The sequence below is a fragment of the Scyliorhinus canicula genome, chromosome 5 (assembly GCF_902713615.1).
Source record: "Scyliorhinus canicula chromosome 5, sScyCan1.1, whole genome shotgun sequence".
Lineage (NCBI taxonomy): Eukaryota > Metazoa > Chordata > Chondrichthyes > Carcharhiniformes > Scyliorhinidae > Scyliorhinus > Scyliorhinus canicula.
Window position 1 is genome coordinate 227838788 of NC_052150.1, and position 27398 is coordinate 227866185.

At 53.9% G+C, this 27398-nt stretch overlaps 1 protein-coding gene across 1 annotated transcript; it reads right to left on the minus strand.

Annotated features, from left to right (window-relative positions):
• Nucleotides 1-173: 173 nt before the first annotated feature.
• Nucleotides 174-27398, minus strand: cfap20 (cilia and flagella associated protein 20). Its single transcript, XM_038798686.1, has 6 exons — nt 27012-27398; nt 20620-20699; nt 14927-15038; nt 7464-7652; nt 1435-1545; nt 174-378 (listed from the first exon to the last, which is right to left on the minus strand). The coding sequence occupies exons 1-6, from the start codon at nt 27093-27095 to the stop codon at nt 376-378; spliced, it is 579 nt and encodes a 192-aa protein (XP_038654614.1). The 5' UTR covers nt 27096-27398; the 3' UTR covers nt 174-375.

Genomic DNA, 27398 nt, shown 5'->3' on the forward strand with positions numbered 1-27398 from the left:
TGTTGGACTTTAACCTGGTGTTGTAAGACTTCTTACTGTGCTCGCCCCAGTCCAATGCCGGCATCTCCACATCATGGCTTCCTAAGACAGACCGCAGTCTCTATCGGGATAGTGCTCCACTTGAATATGTACCTTACGCCACAGACCTCCATCAGCAAAACACTGGGCGCAGCTCAGGTGTAAGAAAGTTTATTTCAGATAAAAGATGCAATATTGAACAAAAAGTTTAAATCACTGGGTTTATATTAAATGAAAATATACAAAACATTTACTTTGTGTAGGGTTTCTCCGTGTTGGGGAAGACGGTGGTGCTGGAGAGAGGGAGGGGTGCTGGACTTCTGACAGTATATGGAACCTTCATCCTGCTTGCGTTTCTCACTGTAGAGAGAAATGTTTAGGACAGATTATGTGTTAGATCTCTGCAGTCCTTGCCTCCTCCCTTTATTCTGTTACCAAAGCAGGTGGGTAGCAGATTGCGGTGTGTAAAATTCACCAACACAGGGCTCTTTGCTCCCTGCGAGTCAATCATTGAACATTCCTGTCAGGTTAGCAGCCATTCAGTAGCTTCCTGTCCCTCCCAACCAAACACATGGAGAATGGAAAAAAATCAAGAATGTCATGGGGTGGAGAATCTTTTTTAAAAACTGATTAGATATAATAAAATAACTTTTAGAATAATCACCCAAGATGGGGACTTTGCTTTGGCTGGGCAGAGTGCTTCCAAGGGCAACATAGTGACTGCTGCCTCACAGCGCCAGGGACCCAGGCTCGATTCCAACCGTGGGTCACTGTCTGTGTGGAGTTTGCACATTCCCACCATGTCTGTGTGGGTTTCCTCCCACAGTCCAAAATTCTGCAGGTTAGGTGGATTGGCCACGATATATTGCCCCTTTGTGTCCAACGATGTGAAGATTAACAGGGGTGATGAGCTGGGAGGGGGGGGCTAGGTTGGGAACTCTTTCGGAGAGTTAGTGCAGACTCGATGGACCAAATGGCCCCCTTTTGCACTACAGGAATCTGATGGTTCTATGACTTCAGACTTGACATGCACTGGTGATTTCCCCCCCCCCCCTCCCCTCTTCAGAACATCCATCCTCACTTCAAGGATCAGGGGAGTGGCACTGGGAGGTCAGAACCAGGAGATATCTGCTGGCTTTTTAAAAGTTACTATTTTTACATGAATGTTGGGAGAACAAGCAGGAAGCCCAGTCTGTCTGCAGCACTGGCCTGTGACAGTTTACAATACCTTCTCCAAATGCAAACAAACCAAAAACCTCACAGCTGACCATCCGTTGTCACGTCCCACCTCCCTGCACCACTGTGTTCAATCCATCCCACCCCTCCTGTCAATCTTACACAAGGTTGCCCAGCCCAGTTGTGCTGATACCACAGCTCTGGTTAATGTAAGGAGTCCATAGTTTGCTCCAGACTCACCTTGGCCTTATTCTGTACAGGTAGGTAAAGTTTGAATTCTGCTGGGAGCTCGTCCTCCGAGTACAGCCTGTCAGAGAAGTAAACGCGGCGGATCCGACAGTTTGCGTGAATCTGCGAAGCAAACAGGATAACTCTTTTACTCAACCCTCTTCAGTGAAAGTGAAATCAACACTCAGGAACGGATCGGGATCGACCAGGGAGGGGTTTGGATTAACACATCTCTCAGATTCCAATCACAATATGCAGCTGATACACATTGGGGAATTGTTACTTGAAGCCAACTGAAACATAAAATATGCACCCAGGCTAGACGACAGCCCTGCCACCCACAAAGATGTGGAGATCAGTTAAACAGCTCAGATTATCTGTGGATTCAGTTTCTGCTCTTGGGATGAAAACCAGAACTAGAAAAAGAAATCACACCATCCATCCCCCATCACAGAGTTACCCACACACACCATCCATCCCCCATCACAGAGTTACCCACACACCATCCATCCCCATCACAGAGTTACCCATACACACACCATCCATCCCCCATCACAGAGTTACCCATACACACACCATCCACCCCCTCATCAGAGTTACACACACCATCCATCCCCCATCAGAGTTACACACCACACACCATCCATCCCCATCAGTTACACACACACCATCCATCCCCATCACAGAGTTACACACACACCATCCATCCCCCATCACAGAGTTACCCACACACCATCCATCCCCCATCACAGAGTTACCCACACACACCATCCATCCCCTCATCACAGAGTTACCCATACACACACCATCCATCCCCCATCAGTTACACCACACACCATCCATCCCCTCATCACAGAGTTACCCACACACACCATCCATCCCCCATCACAGAGTTACCCACACACCATCCATCCCCATCACAGAGTTACACACACACACCATCCATCTCCCATCACAGAGTTACCCATACACACCATCCATCCCCCATCAGAGTTACCCACACACCATCCATCCCCTCATCAGAGTTACACACACACACCATCCATCCCCCATCACAGAGTTACACCACACACACCATCCATCTCCCATCACAGAGTTACCCATACACACCATCCATCCCCCATCAGAGTTACACACACACACACCATCCATCCCCCATCAGAGTTACCCACACACCATCCATCCCCTCATCAGAGTTACACACACACACCATCCATCCCCCATCACAGAGTTACACACACACACACCATCCATCCCCCCATCACAGAGTTACACACACACACACCATCCATCCCCCATCAGAGTTACCCACACACACCATCCATCTCCCATCACAGAGTTACCCATACACACCATCCATCCCCCATCAGAGTTACCCACACACCATCCATCCCCTCATCACAGAGTTACACCACACACATCATCCATCCCCCATCAGAGTTACACCACACACACCATCCATCTCCCATCACAGAGTTACCCATACACACCATCCATCCCCCATCAGTTACCCACACACACCATCCATCCCCCATCAGAGTTACACCACACACCATCCATCCCCTCATCACAGAGTTACCCACACACCATCCATCCCCATCACAGAGTTACACACCATCCATCCCCCATCAGAGTTACACCACACACCATCCATCCCCTCATCACAGAGTTACCCACACACCATCCATCCCCCATCACAGAGTTACCCACACACCATCCACCCCCTCATCACAGAGTTACCCACACACACCATCCATCCCCCATCACAGTTACCCACACACACCATCCATCCCCCATCACAGAGTTACCCACACACACCATCCATCCCCCATCACAGAGTTACCCACACACACCATCCATCCCCCATCACAGTGTTACCCATACACACACCATCCATCCCCATCAGTTACCCACACACCATCCATCCCCATCAGTTACCCACACACCATCCATCCCCATCAGTTACCCACACACCATCCATCCCCATCACAGAGTTACCCACACACACCATCCATCCCCCATCACAGAGTTACCCACACACCATCCATCCCCCATCACAGAGTTACCCACACACCATCCATCCCCATCACAGTTACACACACCATCCATCCCCCATCAGTTACACCACACACCATCCATCCCCCATCACAGAGTTACCCACACACCATCCATCCCCCATCACAGAGTTACACCACACACCATCCATCCCCCATCAGAGTTACCCATACACACCATCCATCCCCCTCATCACAGAGTTACCCACACACACCATCCATCCCCCATCACAGTGTTACCCATACACACACCATCCATCCCCATCAGTTACCCACACACCATCCATCCCCATCAGTTACCCACACACCATCCATCCCCATCACAGAGTTACACCACACACCATCCATCCCCCATCACAGAGTTACCCACACACCATCCATCCCCCATCAGTTACACCACACACCATCCATCCCCCATCACAGAGTTACCCACACACCATCCATCCCCCATCACAGAGTTACCCACACACCATCCATCCCCCATCACAGAGTTACCCACACACACCATCCATCCCCATCACAGAGTTACACCACACACCATCCATCCCCCATCACAGAGTTACACCACACACCATCCATCCCCCATCACAGAGTTACACCACACACCATCCATCCCCCATCACAGAGTTACACCACACACCATCCATCCCCCATCACAGAGTTACACCACACACCATCCACCCCCCATCACACAGAGTTACCCACACACCATCCATCCCCCATCACAGAGTTACCCACACACCATCCATCCCCCATCAGAGTTACACACACACCATCCATCCCCTCATCACAGAGTTACCCACACACCATCCATCCCCCATCAGAGTTACACACACACCATCCATCCCCCATCACAGGGTTACACCACACACCATCCATCCCCCATCAGAGTTACACCACACACCATCCATCCCCCATCACAGAGTTACACCACACACCATCCATCCCCCATCACAGAGTTACACCACACACCATCCATCCCCCATCACAGAGTTACACACACACCATCCATCCCCCATCACAGAGTTACACCACACACCATCCATCCCCCATCACAGAGTTACACCACACACCATCCACCCCCATCACAGAGTTACACCACACACCATCCATCCCCCATCACAGAGTTACACCACACACCATCCACCCCCCATCACACAGAGTTACCCACACACCATCCATCCCCCATCACAGTTACCCACCCACACACACCATCCATCCCCCATCACAGTTACACACACACCATCCATCCCCCATCACAGTTACCCACACACACCATCCATCCCCCATCAGAGTTACCCACACACACCATCCATCCCCCATCACAGTTATCCACACACACCATCCATCCCCCATCACAGAGTTACCCATACACACACCATCCATCCCCCATCACAGAGTTACCCATACACACACCATCCATCCCCCATCACAGAGTTACCCATACACACACCATCCATCCCCCATCACAGAGTTACCCACACACACCATCCATCCCCCAATCACAGAGTTACCCACACACACCATCCATCCCCCATCACAGAGTTACCCACACACACCATCCATCCCCCATCAGTTACACCACACACCATCCATCCCTCATCACAGAGTTACCCATACACACACCATCCATCCCCCATCACAGAGTTACCCACACACACCATCCATCCCCCATCACTTTTCTGGGATTGTAGTATAGACCCCCAAACAGTCTGTGAGAGATTGAAGAGCAGATGTCTGGGCCAATCTCAGAAGTGCAAAAATAATAGGGTATGAATGGTTGGAGATTTCAACTCCCCCACTATTAATTGGAACAGGCAAAGTGTGAAAAGTTTAGAGAGGGCAAAATTCTTAAAGTGCGTCCAGGACTTTCTGAGCCAGCACAGGGGGGGGGGGGGGGGGGCTTTCTGAGCCAGCACATAGAAGGTAGTACAAGAAGGGGGAGGGGGGAGGGGGGCAGCACTTGTCCCAATTTTAGAGAATGATGCTGGGCAGGTGGTAGAGGTGTGAGTGGGGGAGCATTTTGGTAATAGTGGAACTGAAAGATGGAGACAAGATATTAAACGAGTATTTTGCATCTGTGTTCATGATGGAGTAGGACATCACAGGTACAGGAATCAGGGAGAGGGTCTGTGATATAACTGAACAGAGTAACATTGAGAGGGGAGGTTTTAATTGGGATTAAACGTGGCTCAGTCCCGAGGCCCTGATGAGATGTGTTCTCGGCTGCTGTGGGGGGGGGGGGGGGGGGCGAGAGGGGAGATTGCAGGGGCTCTTGACAATAATTTTCAAATCCTCTCTGACCACAGGAGAGGTGCCAGAAGACTGGAGGACAGCTAATGTGATACCATTATTCAAGAAGTGAAGAAGGGGAGAACCAGGTTATTACAGGCCTGAGTCCAACGTCAGTGGTGGGGAAGTTATTGGAAAACATCCTGAGGGACAGAATTAATCTCCACTTGGAGTGGCAGGGATTAATCAAGGTTAATCAGCATTGCTTTGTCCTGGGGAGGTGGGGGAGGTGGGGCAGAGGGTGATGGTGGAAGGTTGTATTTGTGACTGGCAGGCTGTGTCCAGCGGTGTACCGCAGGGTTCGGTGCTGGGTCCCCTGCTGCTTGTAGTGTACATTAATGATCTAGACAGGAATGTGGAGGATATGATCAGTAAGCTCGCAGATGACATGGAAATTGGTGATGTGGTAAATAGTGAGGAGGAAAGCCTCAGATTACGCTACGATATAGGTGGTCTGGTGGGATGGGCAGAGCAATGGCAAATGGAATTTAACCCTGAAGCGTACGAGGTGATGCATTTCAGGAGACTAACAAGTCAAGGGAATACACAATGAATGGTAGGACATGAGGAAGTACAGAGGGATCTTGGGATGCCTGTCCAAAGATTCCGGAAGGCAGCAGGACAAGCAGACAGGTGGTTAAGAAGACATACGAGGGTCTTGGAGACCCTGAGCGAGCGTTGGTTAGCACTGGTCTCCACAAACATGGTCCAGACGTACGCCAGAGGCATGTTGGGGGGGGGGGGGGGGGGGTGATGCTACCCAGGGACTGCTAGCCTGGCACCCCTGGTTGTGCTGTCCAGGTGCCACCCTGGTGTTGCTAGGGCGCCCAGGTAGCCGTTCCGACCTGGCAAAAAGTCATGTGCGACACTCGCCATTTTTAGCCACAGCACAGAATATGAGAGCAGGGAGGTTATGATGGAGCCGTATAAAACACTGGTTAGGCCACAGCTAGAGTTCTGTGTGCAGTTCTGGTTGCCACACTATAGGAAGGATGTGATTATATTGGAGAGGGTACGGAGGAGATTCACCAAGATGCTGCCTGGGCTGGAACGTTTCAGCTATGAAGAGAGGTTGATTAGGTTGGGGTTGTTCTCCTTCGAGCAGAGAGGGCTGAGGGGCGGGCCTGTTGAAAGTGTACAAAATTATGAGGGACACAGATAGGTGTGGATAGGAAAAAACATTTATCCATTAGTAGAGAGGTCAATAACCAGGGAACATCGATTTAAGGTCAGGAGCAGGAGATTTAGAGGGGATTTCAGGAAAACCCTTTTTCACCCAGAAGGGGAATCTGGAACAGTCTGCCTGAAAGGGTGGTAGAGGCGAGAACCCTCATAACATTTAAGAAGCATTTAGACAAGCATTTGAAACACCACAGCGCACAAGGCTGGAAAATGGGATTCGAATAGTTGGCCGCGAGGACACGATGGGCTGCAACATTCTGTGACTCTATAAAAACAACCCTAACCTCCGGAGTCTCTGGTTTTTGGAGTCGGAGGGAAACTAATTTAAGAGCATTCGGGGGGGGGGGGGGGGGGGGGATGGTAGCGCACTGGTTAGCACTGCTGCCTCACGCCGCTCAGGGGGCAGGAAAAACGTGGGAATAGATATATCAGGCAGAACAGCCACGATTTTAATCAGAGGAGTGTGGAGGGGCCAAATGGTGTACTCCTCCTCCCAGGCCCCGTGTGCCTCACCTGCACTCGCAGTGTCTCGATGTAATTGGTTCCGTAGGCTCGGCGAGTGAAGTCGGACAAGTTAAATTGGATCTGATTCCAGCCGTCATCCAGTCTCATCGGCATGGTACAGATGAAGGGCTTCACTCGGGTCGTGCTCTGATAGTTACTCGCGCGGAAACGCCGGCGAACATTCTTGTCATCCAGAACCTGTCAAGATGGAAGACAGGCAGTCAGGACTGGGGTGGGGGAGGCAGTCAAGACTAGGGTAGGGGAGGCAAAGGGAGGAGCAGGCAGTCAGGACTGAGGGTGGGGTCAGGGGAGGAGCAGGCAGTCGAGGGTGGAGAGCGCAGAGAGGCCACAGTGTCACAGTCCGAACACGGAGCTGTGTTAGTGTGTCTGACACAGGATCACAGACTGAGCACGGAGCTGTGTTAGTGTTTCCGACACAGGATCACAGTCTGAGCACGGAGCTGTGTGTCTGACACAGGATCACAGTCTGAGCACGGAGCTGTGTTAGTGTGTCTGACACAGGATCACAGTCTGAGCACGGAGCTGTGTGTCTGACACAGGATCACAGTCTGAGCACGGAGCTGTGTTAGTGTGTCTGACACAGGATCACAGTCCGAACACGGAGCTGTGTTAGTATGTCTGACACAGGATCACAGTCTGAGCACGGAGCTGTGTTAGTGTGTCTGACACAGGATCACAGTCTGAACACGGAGCCGTGTTAGTGTGTCTGACACAGGATCGCAGTCTGAGCACGGAGCTGTGTTAGTGTGCCTGACACAGGATCACGGTCTGAGCACGGAGCCGTGTTAGTGTGTCTGACACAGGATCACGGTCTGAGCACGGAGCTGTGTTAGTGCGTCTGACACAGGATCACAGTCTGAGCACGGAGCTGTGTGTCTGACACAGGATCACAGTCTGAGCACGGAGCTGTGTTAGTGTCTGACACAGGATCACAGTCTGAGCATGGAGCTGTGTTAGTGTGTCTGACACAGGATCACAGTCTGAGCACGGAGCTGTGTTAGTGTGTCTGACACAGGATCACAGTCTGAGCACGGAGCTGTGTTAGTGTGTCTGACACAGGATCACAGTCTGAACACGGAGCCTTGTTAGTGTGTCTGACACAGGATCACAGTCTGAGCACGGAGCTGTGTTAGTGTGTCTGACACAGGATCACAGTCCGAACACGGAGCTGTGTTAGTATGTCTGACACAGGATCACAGTCTGAGCACGGAGCTGTGTTAGTGTGTCTGACACAGGATCACAGTCTGAACACGGAGCCGTGTTAGTGTGTCTGACACAGGATCGCAGTCTGAGCACGGAGCTGTGTTAGTGTGCCTGACACAGGATCACGGTCTGAGCACGGAGCCGTGTTAGTGTGTCTGACACAGGATCACGGTCTGAGCACGGAGCTGTGTTAGTGCGTCTGACACAGGATCACAGTCTGAGCACGGAGCTGTGTGTCTGACACAGGATCACAGTCTGAGCACGGAGCTGTGTTAGTGTCTGACACAGGATCACAGTCTGAGCATGGAGCTGTGTTAGTGTGTCTGACACAGGATCACAGTCTGAGCACGGAGCTGTGTTAGTGTGTCTGACACAGGATCACAGTCTGAGCACGGAGCTGTGTTAGTGTGTCTGACACAGGATCACAGTCTGAACACGGAGCCTTGTTAGTGTGTCTGACACAGGATCACAGTCTGAGCACGGAGCTGTGTTAGTGTGTCTGACACAGGATCACAGTCTGAGCATGGAGCTGTGTTAGTGTGTCTGACACAGGATCACAGTCTGAGCACGGAGCCGTGTGTCTGACACAGGATCACAGTCTGAGCACGGAGCTGTGTTAGTGTGTCTGACACAGGATCACAGTCCGAGCACAGAGCTGTGTTAGTGTGTCTGACACAGGATCACAGTCTGAGCACAGAGCCGTGTTAGTGTATCTGACACAGGATCACAGACTGAGCATGGAGCCGTGTGTCTGACACAGGATCACAGTCTGAGCACGGAGCTGTGTTAGTGTGTCTGACACAGGGTCACGGTCTGAGCACGGAGCCGTGTTAGTGTGTCTGACACAGGATCACAGTCTGAGCACGGAGCTGTGTAGGTGTCTGACACAGGATCACAGTCTGAGCATGGAGCTGTGTTAGTGTGTCTGACACAGGATCACAGACTGAGCACGGAGCTGTGTTAGTGTGTCTGACACAGGATCACAGTCTGAGCATGGAGCTGTGTTAGTGTGTCTGACACAGGATCACAGACTGAGCACAGAGCTGTGTTAGTGTGTCTGACACAGGATCACAGTCTGAACACGGAGCCGTGTTAGTGCGTCTGACACAGGATCACAGTCTGAGCACGGAGCTGTGTTAGTGTGTCTGACACAGGATCACAGAGCCGTGTTAGTGTGTCTGACACAGGATCACAGTCCGAGCACAGAGCTGTGTTAGTGTGTCTGACACAGGATCACAGTCTGAGCACGGAGCTGTGTTAGTGTGTCTGACACAGGATCACAGTCTGAGCACGGAGCTGTGTTAGTGTGTCCGACACAGGATCACAGTCTGAGCACGGAGCCGTGTTAGTGTGTCTGACACAGGATCGCAGTCTGAGCATGGAGCCGTGTTAGTGTGTCCGACACAGGATCACAGTCTGAGCACGGAGCCGTGTTAGTGTGTCTGACACAGGATCGCAGTCTGAGCACGGAGCTGTGTTAGAGTGTCTGATACAGGATCACAGTCTGAACACGGAGCTGTGTTCGTGTGTCTGACACAGGATCACAGACTGAGCATGGAGCCGTGTGTCTGACACAGGATCACAGTCTGATCATGGAGCCTTGTTAGTGTGTCTGACACAGGATCACAGTCTGAGCATGGAGCTGTGTTAGTGTGTCTGACACAGGATCACAGACTGAGCATGGAGCCGTGTGTCTGACACAGGATCACAGTCTGAGCACGGAGCCTTGTTAGTGTGTCTGACACAGGATCACAGTCTGAGCACGGAGCTGTGTGTCTGACACAGGATCACAGTCTGAGCACGGAGCTGTGTTAGTGTGTCTGACACAGGATCACAGTCTGAGCACGGAGCTGTGTTAGTGTGTCTGACAGAGGATCACAGTCTGAGCACGGAGCCGTGTTAGTGTGTCTGACACAGGGTCACAGTCTGAACACGGAGCTGTGTTAGTGTGTCCGACACAGGATCACAGTCTGAGCACGGAGCTGTGTTAGTGTGTCTGACACAGGATCACAGTCTGAGCACGGAGCTGTGTTAGTGTGTCTGACACAGGATCACAGTCTGAGCACGGAGCCTTGTTAGTGTGTCCGACACAGGATCACAGTCTGAGCACGGAGCCGTGTTAGTGTGTCTGACACAGGATCACAGTCTGAGCATGGAGCTGTGTTAGTGTGTCTGACACAGGATCACAGTCTGAGCACGGAGCCGTGTGTCTGACACAGGATCACAGTCTGAGCACGGAGCTGTGTTAGTGTGTCTGACACAGGATCACAGTCCGAGCACAGAGCTGTGTTAGTGTGTCTGACACAGGATCACAGTCTGAGCACAGAGCCGTGTTAGTGTATCTGACACAGGATCACAGACTGAGCATGGAGCCGTGTGTCTGACACAGGATCACAGTCTGAGCACGGAGCTGTGTTAGTGTGTCTGACACAGGGTCACGGTCTGAGCACGGAGCCGTGTTAGTGTGTCTGACACAGGATCACAGTCTGAGCACGGAGCTGTGTAGGTGTCTGACACAGGATCACAGTCTGAGCATGGAGCTGTGTTAGTGTGTCTGACACAGGATCACAGACTGAGCACGGAGCTGTGTTAGTGTGTCTGACACAGGATCACAGTCTGAGCATGGAGCTGTGTTAGTGTGTCTGACACAGGATCACAGACTGAGCACAGAGCTGTGTTAGTGTGTCTGACACAGGATCACAGTCTGAACACGGAGCCGTGTTAGTGCGTCTGACACAGGATCACAGTCTGAGCACGGAGCTGTGTTAGTGTGTCTGACACAGGATCACAGTCCGAGCACAGAGCTGTGTTAGTGTGTCTGACACAGGATCACAGTCTGAGCACGGAGCTGTGTTAGTGTGTCTGACACAGGATCACAGTCTGAGCACGGAGCTGTGTTAGTGTGTCCGACACAGGATCACAGTCTGAGCACGGAGCCGTGTTAGTGTGTCTGACACAGGATCGCAGTCTGAGCATGGAGCCGTGTTAGTGTGTCCGACACAGGATCACAGTCTGAGCACGGAGCCGTGTTAGTGTGTCTGACACAGGATCGCAGTCTGAGCACGGAGCTGTGTTAGAGTGTCTGATACAGGATCACAGTCTGAACACGGAGCTGTGTTCGTGTGTCTGACACAGGATCACAGACTGAGCATGGAGCCGTGTGTCTGACACAGGATCACAGTCTGATCATGGAGCCTTGTTAGTGTGTCTGACACAGGATCACAGTCTGAGCATGGAGCTGTGTTAGTGTGTCTGACACAGGATCACAGACTGAGCATGGAGCCGTGTGTCTGACACAGGATCACAGTCTGAGCACGGAGCCTTGTTAGTGTGTCTGACACAGGATCACAGTCTGAGCACGGAGCTGTGTGTCTGACACAGGATCACAGTCTGAGCACGGAGCTGTGTTAGTGTGTCTGACACAGGATCACAGTCTGAGCACGGAGCTGTGTTAGTGTGTCTGACAGAGGATCACAGTCTGAGCACGGAGCCGTGTTAGTGTGTCTGACACAGGGTCACAGTCTGAACACGGAGCTGTGTTAGTGTGTCCGACACAGGATCACAGTCTGAGCACGGAGCTGTGTTAGTGTGTCTGACACAGGATCACAGTCTGAGCACGGAGCTGTGTTAGTGTGTCTGACACAGGATCACAGTCTGAGCACGGAGCCTTGTTAGTGTGTCCGACACAGGATCACAGTCTGAGCACGGAGCCGTGTTAGTGTGTCTGACACAGGATCGCAGTCTGAGCACGGAGCTGTGTTAGAGTGTCTGATACAGGGTCACAGTCTGAACACGGAGCTGTGTTAGTGTGTCTGACACAGGATCACAGTCTGAGCACGGAGCCGTGTTAGTGTGTCTGACACAGGATCACTGTCTGAGCACGGAGCCGTGTTAGTGTGTCTGACACAGGATCACAGTCTGAGCATGGAGCTGTGTTCGTGTGTCTGACAGAGGATCACAGTCTGAACACGGAGCCTTGTTAGTGTGTCTGACACAGGATCACAGTCTGAGCACGGAGCCGTGTGTCTGACACAGGATCACAGTCTGAGCACGGAGCCGTGTGTCTGACACAGGATCACAGTCTGAGCACGGAGCTGTGTTAGTGTATCTGACACAGGATCACAGTCTGAGCACGGAGCCGTGTTAGTGTATCTGACACAGGATCACAGTCTGAGCACGGAGCTGTGTCAGTGTGTCTGACACAGGATCACAGTCTGAGCACGGAGCTGTGTTAGTGTGTCTGACACAGGATCACAGTCTGAGCATGGAGCTGTGTTAGTGTGTCTGACACAGGATCACAGTCTGAGCACGGAGCTGTGTTAGTGTGTCTGACACAGGATCACAGAGCCGTGTTAGTGTGTCTGACACAGGATCACAGTCTGAACACGGAGCTGTGTTAGTGTGTCTGACACAGGATCACAGAGCCGTGTTAGTGTGTCTGACACAGGATCAGTCTGAACACGGAGCTGTGTTAGTGTGTCTGACACAGGATCACAGACTGAGCACAGAGCTGTGTTGGTGTGTCTGACACAGGATCACAGTCCGAGCACAGAGCTGTGTTAGTGTGTCTGACACAGGATCACAGTCCGAGCACAGAGCTGTGTTAGTGTGTCTGACACAGGATCACAGTCTGAGCACGGAGCCGTGTTAGTGTGTCCGACACAGGATCACAGTCTGAGCACGGAGCCGTGTTAGTGTGTCTGACACAGGATCGCAGTCTGAGCACGGAGCTGTGTTAGAGTGTCTGATACAGGGTCACAGTCTGAACACGGAGCTGTGTTCGTGTGTCTGACACAGGATCACAGACTGAGCATGGAGCCGTGTGTCTGACACAGGATCACAGTCTGATCATGGAGCCTTGTTAGTGTGTCTGACACAGGATCACAGTCTGAGCATGGAGCTGTGTTAGTGTGTCTGACACAGGATCACAGACTGAGCATGGAGCCGTGTGTCTGACACAGGATCACAGTCTGAGCACGGAGCCTTGTTAGTGTGTCTGACACAGGATCACAGTCTGAGCACGGAGCTGTGTGTCTGACACAGGATCACAGTCTGAGCATGGAGCTGTGTTCGTGTGTCTGACACAGGATCACAGTCTGAGCATGGAGCTGTGTTAGTGTGTCTGACACAGGATCACAGACTGAGCATGGAGCCGTGTGTCTGACACAGGATCACAGTCTGAGCACGGAGCCTTGTTAGTGTGTCTGACACAGGATCACAGTCTGAGCACGGAGCTGTGTGTCTGACACAGGATCACAGTCTGAGCATGGAGCTGTGTTCGTGTGTCTGACAGAGGATCACAGTCTGAGCACGGAGCTGTGTTAGTGTGTCTGACACAGGATCACAGTCTGAGCATGGAGCTGTGTTCGTGTGTCTGACAGAGGATCACAGTCTGAGCACGGAGCCGTGTTAGTGTGTCTGACACAGGATCACAGTCTGAGCACAGAGCTGTGTTAGTGTATCTGACACAGGATCACAGTCTGAGCACGGAGCCGTGTGTCTGACACAGGATCACAGTCTGAGCACGGAGCTGTGTTAGTGTATCTGACACAGGATCACAGTCTGAGCACGGAGCTGTGTTAGTGTGTCTGACACAGGATCACAGACTGAGCATGGAGCCGTGTGTCTGACACAGGATCACAGTCTGAGCACGGAGCTGTGTTAGTGTGTCTGACACAGGGTCACAGTCTGAGCACGGAGCCGTGTTAGTGTGTCTGACACAGGATCACAGTCTGAGCACGGAGCCGTGTTAGTGTGTCTGACATAGGATCACAGTCTGAGCACGGAGCCGTGTTAGTGTGTCTGACACAGGATCACAGTCTGAGCACGGAGCCGTGTTAGTGTGTCTGACACAGGATCACAGTCTGAGCACGGAGCTGTGTTAGTGTGTCTGACACAGGGTCACAGTCTGAGCACGGAGCTGTGTTCGTGTGTCTGACACAGGATCACAGTCTGAGCACGGAGCTGTGTTAGTGTGTCTGACACAGGATCACAGTCTGAGCACGGAGCTGTGTTAGTGTGTCTGACACAGGATCACAGTCTGAGCACGGAGCTGTGTTAGTGTGTCTGACACAGGATCACAGTCTGAGCACGGAGCTGTGTTAGTGTGTCTGACACAGGATCACAGTCTGAGCACGGAGCTGTGTTAGTGTGTCTGACACAGGATCACTACTCCCGCCCCCCACCACCCCTCTCACGCAGTTCACTGTCCTGGTGTCAGGTTCCAGTGGCACCTCCTTCATTCTCACCTGGACTTCGAAGGTGAAATATTTCTTCAAGTTCTTGATGATCATCACCAGGAAGGGAAGCTTGATTCCCAGGGTCTTCTTTGGATCTGCTGGGCAGGTGATGTAAGTGGTACTGAAAGGGATTTGTGTCAGTTAGTATCAGTTAAAAACCAAACCGTGGGCCGATGTCAGCTCCCAGACACACCATGAACCTGCAAAGTTTCTGAATAGACCGTGTATCCTGTGAGGATCATTGTTCTCTGGGGGAGACCCAGTTATTAATGTTCCAACCCGGGCAGCACGGTGGTCTAGTGGTTAGCACAACCGCCTCACGGCGCTGAGGTCCCAGGTTCGATCCCGGCTCTGGGTCACTGTCCGTGTGGAGTTTGCACATTCTCCCCGTGTCTGCGTGGGTTTCGCCCCCACAACCCAAAAATGTGCAGAGTAGGTGGATTGGCCACACTAAATTGCCCCTTAATTGGAAAAAATAATTGGGTAATCTAAATTTATAAAAAAAAAAAAAAAAAAATTAATGTTACAACCCATGCCGGCTGTAATCTTCCGATCCTATACAAACATTACCTGGAATTATTACATTCCCAGCGTTCCTGGTGCTCCCATCGCCCACCACTCTTACCCCCACCACTCTTACCCCCACCAAACATCCTCTCCCCCTCCCCAATCCTAACTCCGTCTCCTAAATGCAGCCCACATTGCTGAGGCCGATTCTGCACCTTCTGCCATCAATCAGTTGAGCTGGGTTCACTGAATAAGACACGGGAAGGCAGGGTCTGTGTGTGCCTGACTGAGCCTGCGATTGAGTTAATGAGGGAGTTCACTAGCAGGCTAGGGGGGGGGGGGGGGGGGGGGCGGCTGACATTCGCAAGCTCTCACCCTGCTCATCTTTCAATCCTTATCTTTATCCTTTATCTTCGATTTAAATGGATTTATCACGTACCCAGAATTATTGGCCAAACTTTCAGCATTACTGAGTTGAGACAATAAGCTTTAACCTCATTGCTTTGTGGCGGCAGGGATGGGATGGGGTGGGCCCTCATCTTTGGTGGCACAGATAGATGCGGGCAGGTTGTTTCCACTGGTGGGTGAAAGCAGAAATAGGGGGCACAGCCTCAAAATAAGGGGAAGTAGATTTAGGACTGAGTTTAGGAGTAACTTCTTCACCCAAAGGGTTGTGAATCTATGGAATTCCTTGCCCAGTGAAGCAGTTGAGGCTCCTTCATTACATGTTTTTAAGGTAAAGATAGATAGTTTTTTGAGGAATAAAGGGATCAAGGGTTATGGTGTTCGGGCCGGAAAGTGGAGCTGAGTCCACAAAAGATCAGCCATGATCTCATTGAATGGCGGAGCAGGCTCGAGGGGCCAGATGGCAGACTCCTGCTCCTAGTTCTTATGTTCCCGTCCTGACGATGCGGTGCACACCCATCGATGGTGCCTGGGTTGACGGTGATGGCTCTGCGGAGCTGGACATTCAAGCCCAGTTTCAAGTGTTTGGGGTGTCTTTATGGAAGCGATGGCATCGCACGCGGAGGTTGTTGTTGCAAAGAGAGCACTGCCTCTGGTGGAGACCTGCCTCCACACGGCTGAGTTCCTGTTGCAGGGCCTGTCATCCAACTTGAGAAATCCGGGTGAGGACAAAGGGGGAACAGTGAGGAACTCGGTTGTGTCTGGTTCCCCGGTGAGGTGACAGAGACGCTCTCAGCCCAGTTTGAGAACTGTCGGCCATGTTTCAGGAATCCTGATCTGGAGTGAAGTCAGACAGCTCAAATTCGATGGAGGAGATTTAACCCAGTCTCCAAGACCCAGAGTCAGATTGGCGTTCCAGCCTGGGTTTGGTGTGGTCCTGTTGGTCAGCACTGTTGCTTCACAGCGCCAGGGACCTGGGTTTGATTCCCGGCTTGGGTCACTGTCTCCCCGTGTCTGCGTGGGTTTCCTCCGGGTGCTCTGGTTTCCTCCCACAAGTCCCAAAAGATGTGCTGTTAGGGGAATTGGACATTCTGAATTCTCCCTCTGTGTACCCGAACAGGCGCCGGAATGTGGCAACTAGGGGCTTTTCACAGTAACTTCATTACAATGTTAATGTAAGCCTACTTGTGACAATAATAAATATTATGATATTAGAAGGCAGAGAGTAGCAATGGAAGGGTGCTTTTCTGATTGGAGGGCTGTGACTAGTAGTGTTCCGCAGGGATCAGTGCTGGGACCTTTGCTGTTCGTAGTATATATAAATGATTTGAAAGAAAATGTAACTGGTCTGATTAGTAAGTTTGCGGACGACACAAAGGTTGGTGGAATTGCGAATAGTGATGAGGACTGTCAGAGGATACAGCAGGAGATTGTTTGGAGACTTGGGCGGCGAGATGGCAGATGGAGTTTAATCCGGACAAATGTGCGGTAATGCATTTTGGAAGCTAATGCAGGTAGGGAATATACAGTGAATGGTCGAACCCTCAAGAATATTAACAGTCAGAGAGATCTAGGTATACAGGTCCACAGGTCACCGAAAGGGGCAACACATGTGGAGAAGGTAGTCAAGAAGGCATACGGCATGCTTGCCTTCATTGGCTGGGGCATTGAGTATAAAAATTGGCAAGTCATGTTGCAGCTGTATAGAACCTTAGTTAGGCTACACTTGGAGTATAGTGTTCAATTCTGGTCGCCACACTACCAGAAGGATGTGGAGGCTTTAGAGAGGGTGCAGAAGAGATTTACCAGGATGTTGCCTGGTATGGAGGGCATTAGCTATGAGGAGAGGTTGAATAAACTTGGTTCAGGGGCTGGTTTAGCACACTGAGCTAAATAGCTGGCTTTTAAAGCAGACCAAGGCAGGCCAGCAGCACGGTTCAATTCCCGTACCAGCCTCCCCGAACAGGCGCCGGAATGTGGCGACTAGGGGCTTTTCATAGTAGCTTCATTGAAGCCTACTTGTGACAAGTAAGCGATTTTCATTTTCATTCAAATTATGAGGGGCTTTAACAGAGTGGATAGTCAGAGACTTTTCCCCAGGGTAGAGGGTTAATTACTAGGGGGCATAGGTTTAAGGTGCAAGGTTTAGAGATGTACGAGGCAAGTTTTTTTTTATTACACAGAGGGTAGTGGGTGCCTGCCACTCGCTGCCGGAGGAGGTGGTGGAAGCAGGGGCGATAGTGACATTTAAGGGGCACCTTGACAAATACATGAATAGGATGGGAATAGAGGGATAAGGGCCCCGGAAGTGTAGAAGATTTTAGTTTAGATGGGCACCATGGTCGGCACAGGCTTGGAGGGCCGAAGGGCCTGTTCCTGTGCTGTACTTTTCTTTGTTGGCACTGGAGATTGAATCCGGAGTTGAGAGGGTTAGTTTTAGAGGAGACATTGAGTAGACTGTGACTACTATACTCACTGGAGTTTAGAAGAATGAGGGGGGATCTTATAAACATATAAAATTATTAAGGGAATAGAAGGATAGCAGTAGGGAGGTTGTTTCCACTGGCGGGTGAAACTAGAACTAGGAGGAATAGCCTCAAAATAAGGGGGAGCAGATTCAGGACTGAGTTGAGGAGGAATCTGTGGAATTCCCTGCTCAGTGAAGCAGTTGAGACAACCTCATTAAATGTTTTTAAGGCAAAGGTAGGTATTTTTTGAACAGTAAAGGAATAAAAGGTTACGATGAGTGGGCAGTAAGTGGAGCTGAGTCCATTAAAAGATCAGCCATGATGTTATTGAATGGCAGAGCGGGCTCGAAGGGCCAGATGGCCTACTCCTAGTTCTTATGCTTATGATACAGATGTGTGCTACATTTTAGGTGGCCGGCGGGTTGGGTGTCAGCATTCCCTCCCAGGGCGCTCTCCAGTTTGGGGGTCACTGACGGCCTCCCCTGTCCTGGAGTGGTTTCTTCCCCCCCCCCCCCCCCCCTGTTTAATGATTGCAACCAGTTTATACTCCTGACCCCGTAATATCCTGTTGTACTCTGAGGGCGATGCTGGTGTTTCCGTGATGTGTTTTGTCCTTTGATCTGGGGCTGAGAGTGAATTCTTCTGTGGGAGACCCAGGCGGAGGATTAAGGTTTGTTTTGCCCCGTCTTCTCTGTCTTTGCCGTCTCAATGGTATAGGATACAGAATGTCTCATTCTGGAGAAGAGTTTAAATTGTGCTGGAAGCATTAGTCGATTCCCCTTAGCGCTGGGGTTCTGGGGGTAGAGTTTTCTTTCGTCACGTTGATTTGTAAGATGTGGGTGCGGTGTGTGATGTGGGTGCGGTGTGTGATGTGGGTGCGGTGTGGGTGTGCTGTAGATGCAGGGTGGGTGCGGTGTGCTGTAGATGCAGGGTGGGTGCGGTGTGGGTGTGCTGTAGATGCAGGGTGGGTTAGGGGTGGATGCAGTGTGTGATGCGGCTGCAATGTGGTGATGTGGGTGCAGTGTGGTGTGTGATGTGGGTGCGGTGTGTGATGTGGGTGCGGTGTGTGATGCGGCTGCAATGCGGTGATGTGGGTGCAGTGTGGTGTGATGTGGGTGCAGTGTGGTGTGTGATGTGGGTGCGGTGTGTGATGTGGGTGCGGTGTGGGTGTGCTGTAGATGCAGGGTGGGTTAGGGGTGGATGCGGTGTGTGATGTGGGTGCGGTGTGGGTGTGCTGTAGATGCAGGGTGGGTTAGGGGTGGATGCGGTGTGTGATGCGGCTGCAGTGCGGTGATGTGGGTGCAGTGTGTGATGCGGCTGCAGTGCGGTGATGTGGGTGCAGTGTGTGATGCGGCTGCAATGTGGTGATGTGGGTGCAGTGTGGTGTGTGATGTGGGTGCGGTTTGGGTGTGCTGTGGATGCAGGGTGGGTTAGGGGTGGATGCGGTGTGTGATGCGGCTGCAATGCGGTGATGTGGGTGCAGTGTGGTGTGTGATGTGGGTGCGGTGTGTGATGTGGGTGCGGTGTGGGTGTGCTGTAGATGCAGGGTGGGTTAGGGGTGGATGCGGTGTGTGATGTGGGTGCGGTGTGGGTGTGCTGTAGATGCAGGGTGGGTTAGGGGTGGATGCGGTGTGTGATGCGGCTGCAGTGCGGTGATGTGGGTGCAGTGTGTGATGCGGCTGCAGTGCGGTGATGTGGGTGCAGTGTGTGATGCGGCTGCAATGTGGTGATGTGGGTGCAGTGTGGTGTGTGATGTGGGTGCGGTGTGGGTGTGCTGTGGATGCAGGGTGGGTTAGGGGTGGATGCGGTGTGTGATGCGGCTGCAATGCGGTGATGTGGGTGCAGTGTGGTGTGTGATGTGGGTGTGCTGTAGATGCAGGGTGGGTTAGGGGTGGATGCGGTGTGTGATGCGGCTGCAATGCGGTGATGTGGGTGCAGTGTGGTGTGTGATGTGGGTGCGGTGTGTGATGTGGGTGCGGTGTGTGATGTGGGTGCGGTGTGTGATGTGGGTGCGGTGTGTGATGTGGGTGCAGGGTGGGTTAGGGGTGGGTGCGGTGTGCGTGCAAAGTGTTACCTGTATCCTGGCTGGGTGCAGATTGGTCACTTACCTGGGGAAGAAACTTGTTGGGGATTCAGACCCTGTATTATCCAGTTTTATTTGTTCCCAATTATGCAATGATTATTGTTCCGTGCTGTAACTGTACATTGACACCTAGAGCTGTCTTCCAGCTTTTGTTTATTCAAGGCAAATTTTTATTTAAAAAAAATAGAAAATCTCAATAAAGACATTTTTAAAAACAGGATGGCATCTGCAAGACTCACCTGACATTGGTCCCTTCAACCTCCAAAACGAGAGACTGGATGTCATTGTCTGTAATTCTTTTAATGTGTCCATTCCTCACCTGAACAGGGTCAAAGAGCAGAGAGTCACCACCTTGTCACAGTGCAGGAGGCCATTCAGACAGGCAGCTCCTGACTGCAGAGCTTCCAGAACACGGGTCAGAAATGAGCAGTCTGGAGGCATTTTACATCATTATGTTAATGTGTCCCAGTGAATGAAAGTGATCTGGTTGCACAGTCTTTCACACAGCAAGACATCCACAGTCACTTCACAGAGGGAGGGAGTGGATGCTGAGCTGGAGCTGAGGGAAAGGTGACCAAAGGTGTGTTCACTGAAGCATAACGTTAGTGAGTGATATGTCCCGGTGGGAAGATTTTTAAGGAGGGAATCCCCCCCCCCACCCCAGCCAGCACTGGCAGCATAGAGGAAGGAAGCAATCTGTCCAGTAACCAGAGTTCAGTGGAGCCACAGAGAGCGTCGTTACTGCTGCAAAATAAACCCAAACAGCCAGAGCGGAGGCCACACATGTCCCTCTTCCAGCCCGATGTACAGCTGTCAGTTCTCAGTAAGAAGTAACCAGGCATGGACTCCAAACGCTAAGCCTTCCTGTCTCCACACATACTGCCAGACCTGCTGAGTTCATCCAGCATTTTCTATTTCTCTTCCAGATTTACAGACAAAGATGATTTGGTTGCGCCAAAGCCCAGCTCATTGTTCTGCTCATGTTTACCATTGGAAATTGCTCCAGCAATCTTTCCCACTGAACGTTGCCATGTCAACCGGCACAATGTAGTTGCAGGCTCTGGCACCTAGGTGGCTCTGAAGAGCCACTTTCTGAAGCTGCAGCAGGAAGTGGAAATTCCTCTCAGTCGCTGCCAGAATTCAATGGCAGCTCCTGACTGCCCCTCACTCACTCACCGAAACTAGGGTGATCACTACCAGAGCCCCAGTCACTCAGTATTGAAGAAAGAGCAGGTTTAAAGCATTGCCTCATCTCAAACTGACCCAACAGAGATTGGGCTTTAACCAACCTGTATGTACGGAGTGTTGAAATATTGGAAAATGGGCCTCTCAGCACAACCCAGCTCAGGCCAAGATACATCACTAAACTAACCATGGCTGAGAATGCCAAGCATTCCGGGGAGAGAGTTCTTGTCCAGCTTTGCGATAGAGTTGAGCAATAATCAGGTGACACCAGGTCCCACCATACCTCCGTTCTGTGCCTTTTCATTTTTACCTTAAAAAGGCACCCAAATAGTTTGGTGACCCACTAAAATCTCCATCCAAGGAAGCCCTGCCCTACTCTCATGTCCGAGGGTCAGTGCCGCACTGTGGGGGGAAGAACTGAGGGAGTGGGCGCTCCGCCATTCGTTATCATGGCTGATCCTCCATATTCTGTGCTAAAGGGCTTGATCCCTCATCCAGAGTTCTACATCCCACGTCCCGACCGAGCACCAGAACAAGTCTCTCACCAGAATATCGTCAGTGCTTTCCTCCCTCACCATGTGCTCCAAATGACTCCTCATCCTCGACACGTTCAACCTACAACACTTTCCTCTCCTCTTACCCTCCCAATGTTCATTCTCCCCAACCCATATTCATGCTCACAGCCCGGATCTTGCCATCTCACATGGCCTCATTACACCCACTGTATAACTCTCGGGTAAAACCAAATCTCATCAATTGCGAGGGGATCATGGACACCACTGTCACTCAGATTGAGACACTCCGATCAGGTAACTCTGCTGTGTCCCTCCCATCCACTAGCCCAGCTGGCCAAATTTCCTCTCAATCTCCCCAGTGCGCTAAACTCACAGCTTTCTCTCGTTTCTCTTCTACCATCCCTCCTGCCCTCTCTGAGCTTACCCTGCCCATGAGGCCCACCTCCTCCTGATCCCTCAATCTAATTCCACTACACTGCTGAGCATCAAACCTCCCCTTCTGGTCTGCACGTTGGCCGATATTATTGACAGTTCTTGCCCTTAAGAAACCGTCCCTCTCTTTGAACCTGCCAACATCAGCATCTGCTCAAAATAAAACCCAAACCTGCGCACTCTCCCCCCACCACTGTTCTTGCAAGTTACCATCCCATCTCCAACCCCGCCCCCTCCCCCCACTTTCCTTCCAAAGCCTTTGAATCTGTTGTCACCTTCCCAAATCTGTGCCCCCCTATTCCAGGACTCCATAGCATCACAGAAAGCCACTCGGCCCATCGTGTCTGGGCCAGCTGAAAAACGAGGCACTCAGCTGAACACCCACTCGCCGTGAACATGAAGTCCACGTCCAGACACCTTCAGTTGAGGGTTTCTGCCTCTCCTACCCTTTCAGGCAGAGAGTTCCAGAGCCCCACAACCCTCTGGGCAAAAGAAAATCTCCAAATTGCCTCGCCAATCTTTCGACCAATCACTTTAAATCTATGCCCACTGATCAGTGACCTCTCTGCTAAAGTCAATAGGCTCATCCCGTCCACTCTATCCAGGCTCCACACAATTTTGTACATCTCAATCCATCCTCCCCTCCGCCTCCTCCATTCCAGAGCGAACAACCTCAGCCTGTCCAACCTCTCCTCACTGCTGCAACTTTCCAGTTCTGACACCTTCGTCAATCTCCTCTGTACCCACTCCAATACAATTACAGCCTTTCTGTAATGAGGGGACCAGACCGCACACAGTAGTGGCCTAACTAATGCTTTATAGATTTCCAGCATAACCTCCATGTATTAATATTCGACACCTGGGCTAATAAATGATTAGATTCCATCTGCTTTCTTAACCACTTTATCAATCTGTCCTGCTACCTTCAGGGATCTGTGGACATTCACTTCAAGATCCTTTGCTTCCTCTACACCAACTTTTACAGATGCACTATAGAGAGCATCCTCTCGGGCTGCATCACAGCCTGGTATGGCAACTGCTCGGCCCAGGACCGCAAGGAACTTCAGAGAGTCGTGAATACCGCCCAGTCCATCACACGAACCTGCCTCCCATCCATCGATTCCATCTACACCTCCCGCTGCCGGGGGAAAGCAGGCAGCATAATCAAGGATCCCTCCCACCCGGCTTACTCACTTTTCCAACTTCTTCCATCGGGCAGGAGATTCAGAAGTCTGAGAACACGGACGAACAGACTCAAAACCAGCTTCTTCCCCACTGTCACCAGACTCCTAAACGACCCTTTTATGGACTGTCCTCATTAATACTACACCCTGTCTGCTTCATCCGATGCCAATGCTTATGTAGTTACATTGTATGTTGTGTAGCCCTATTATGTATTCTCATGTACTTTCTTGAATTCTGTTCAATTCCCTTTCTTCCAATGTACTGAATGATCTGTTGAGCTGCTTGCAGAAAAATACTTTTCACTGTACCTCGGTACACGTGACAATAAACAAATCCAATCCAATCCAATCCAATCTCGGTATCATCCCCTTTATTGTGTATTCCTTTGCCTTGTTCAGCCTTTGCAAACGCCTCACCTCTCACTTCGCTGGGTGGAATTCCCATGTTTAAATCCCTCCAATCGGGTACAGCTGTCACCATGAACACAGTCCCAAAAGGGCTTTTATTAAAAGTCACAAATGCCATGCGATGTGGCTGTGAGAATAGATCTTTCTCTCTCTCTCTGTCCATCCTGACATGGTCACCCTCACCACCAACCTCAGTCTTTCCAAACGCAGACTTTCAGGCACGCCTATTCGCTCCAATCCCCGACACCCATCCTAATTCCCCCCTCCCATGCTAACTCCCGTATTTCCAGACCCCCCCCCCCCCCACCCGTGCTAACTCCTGTATTTCCTTCCCCCCCCCCCCCCCCCCCCCGGTTCTAACTCCCGTATTTCCACCACCCCACTGTGCTAACTCCAGTATTTCCTCCCCTCTTGTGCGAACTCCTGTATGAAATGAAAAACTGAAAATCGTTTATTGTCACAAGTAGGCTTCAAATTAAGTTACTGTAAAAAGCCCCTAGTCGCCGCATTCTGGCACCTGTTCGGGGAGGCTGGTACGGAAATTGAACCGTGCTGCTGGCCTGCTTGGTCTGCTTTCAAAGCCAGTGATTTAGCCCTGTGCGAACTCCCGTATTTCCCCCCCGGTGATTCTAACTCCCTATTGGCCCCGCTGACTCCCCTTTCTCCCCCCCCCGCGCTCTCATTTATCCCCCCGCACTAACTACCCTATTGCCCCCACCGCGCCCCATCCTCCCTGCTAATTCTCCAGTAACCCCTGCCCACTAATACGCCCACCCCACGATTAATATAATAATCTTTATTGTCACAAGTAGGCTTACATTAACATTGCAATGAAGTTACGGGTACACAGAGGGAGAATTCAGAATGTCCAATCCACCTAACCTGCACATCTTTAGACTGTGGGAGGAAACCGGAGCACCCGGAGGAAACCCACTCAGACACGGGGAGAAAGTGCAGACTCCGCACAGACAGTGACCCAGCCGGGAATCGAGCCTGGGACCATGGAGCTGTGAAGCAACAGTGCTAACCACTGTCCTAACCAGTGTTACCGTGGTCTGTGGGCTGGGGGGGTTGGTCCGGTGCCTGGCGGGTGGGGGAGGGGGCCTGGCGGGGGCCTAGCAGGGGGAGGGGGCCTCCTGGGAGGGCGGGGCAGGGGGGAAGAGAGGGCCTGGCAGAGAGTGGGGGGGGGGGGGGGGAGAAGCGGGCCTGGTCCGGGGGGGGGGGGGGGGGGGGGGGGGCTGGCAGGGGGGGGGGGGGGGGGGGCTGGCAGGGGGGGGGGGGGGGAGAGGGGGCAGGCAGGGGGGGGGGGGAGAGGGGGGCCTGGCAGGGGGGGGGGGGGAGAGGGGGGCCTGGCAGGGGGGGAGAGGGGGGCTGGCAGGGGGGAGAGGGGGGCTGGCAGGGGGGAGAGGGGGGCTGGCAGGGGAGAGGGGGGCTGGCAGGGGGGGGGGGGGCCTGGCCGGGGGGGGGGGGGGCCTGGCCGGGGGGGGGGGGGGGGGGGGCCTGGCCCGGGGGGGGGGGGGGGGGGGGGGGGAGAGAGGGGGCCTGGCAGGGGGGGGGGGAGAGGGGGCCTGGCAGGGGGGGGGGGGGGAAGAGGGGGCCTGGCAGGGAGGGGGGAGAGGGGGCCTGGCAGGGAGGGGAGAGGGGGCCTGGCAGGGAGGGGGGAGGGGGCCTGGCAGGAGGGGGGGCCTGGGGGGGGGGGGACCGGGGCCTGGCACGGGGGGGGGGGGGGGGGGGACCGGGGCCTGGCACGGGGGTAGAGGGGGGGGGGAGAGGGGGCCTGGCAGGGGGGGGGGGGAGAGGGGGCCTGGCAGGGGGGGGGGGGAGAGGGGGCCTGGCCGGGGGGGGGAAGAGGGGGCCTGGCAGGGGGGGGGAGAGGGGGCCTGGCAGGGGGGGGGAGAGGGGGCTGGCAGGGGGGGGGAGAGGGGGCCTGGCAGGGGGGGGGGGGGGGAGAGGGGGCCTGGCAGGGGGGGGGGGGGGGAGAGGGGGCCTGGCAGGGGGGGGGGGGAGAGGGGGCCTGGCAGGGGGGGGGGGGGGGGGGCCTGGCAGGGGGGGGGGGGGGGGGAGGGGGCCTGGCAGGGGGGGGGGAGAGGGGGCCTGGCAGGGGGGGGGGGGGGGGAGAGGGGGCCTGGCAGGGGGGGGGGGGGGAGAGGGGGCCTGGCAGGGGGGGGGGAGAGAGGGGGCCTGGTGGGGGGGGGGGAGGGGGCCTGGCAGGGGGGGGGGGGGGAGAGGGGGCCTGGCAGGGGGGGGGGGAGAGGGGGCCTGGCAGGGGGGGGGGGGAGAGGGGGGGGGGGGGGGGGGGGGGGAGAGGGGGGGGGGGGGGGGGGAGAGAGAGGGGGCCTGGCAGGGGGGGGGGGGAAGAGAGGGGGCCTGGCAGGGGGGGGGGGGGGGGGAGAGAGGGGGCCTGGCAGGGGGGGGGGGGGAGAGGGGGCCTGGCAGGGGGGGGGGGGGGAGAGGGGGCCTGGCAGGGGGGGGAGAGGGGGCCTGGCAGGGGGGGGGAAGAGGGGGCCTGGCAGGGGGGGGGAGAAGAGGGGGCCTGGCAGGGGGGGGGAGAAGAGGGGGCCTGGCAGGGGGGGGAACGGGACCGGGACCGGGGCCTGGGGGGGGGGGGGGGGGGGGGGGACCGGGGCCTGGGGGGGGGGGGAACCGGGGCCTGGCACGGGGGGGGGGGGGGGGGGACCGGGGCCTGGCGGGTGGCTCGGGCGGTGGGGCCTGGCACGGGGGGGGGACCGGGGCCTGGCACGGGGGGGGGGACCGGGGCCTGGCACGGGGGGGGGGGGACCGGGGCCTGGCACGGGGGGGGGGGGGGGGGGAGGGGACCGGGGCCTGGCACGGGGGGGGGGGGGGGGACCGGGGCCTGGCGGGTGGCCCGGACGGTGGGGCCTGGCGCTTCCCCCCGGCTCCGCTCACCTTCTTGTCCCAGATCTGTAGCGGTTTGCTGCCGATGCTGTAGAGGATGGAGAGGAAGCCGCTCTGGAACGTGTTCTTGAACATCTCGGACCCGGGGCCTTAGCAACGTCCGGCTGTAGCCGCCGCTCCCGAACAAAGGTTCCGGCGCTGCGAGGTTCCGCCCAGCCGCTCCGAGGCCGGGGTGCGGGAGCGGCTGCCGCGGGGGGAAGCGGCCTCAGCCCGTCTGTTTGGAGACCCAGCGGCCGCGCCTGCTGCTGCCCGGTATCCAAGGGCCGTTACCGTGGCGACCTGTTGCCGAGGGCCGTTGCTGTGGTGTTTCGTTGCTAAGTGCCGTTGCTGAAACCCCCCCCCCTGCATTAGGACCGGGGTTGCCGCGCTCTCCCGGCT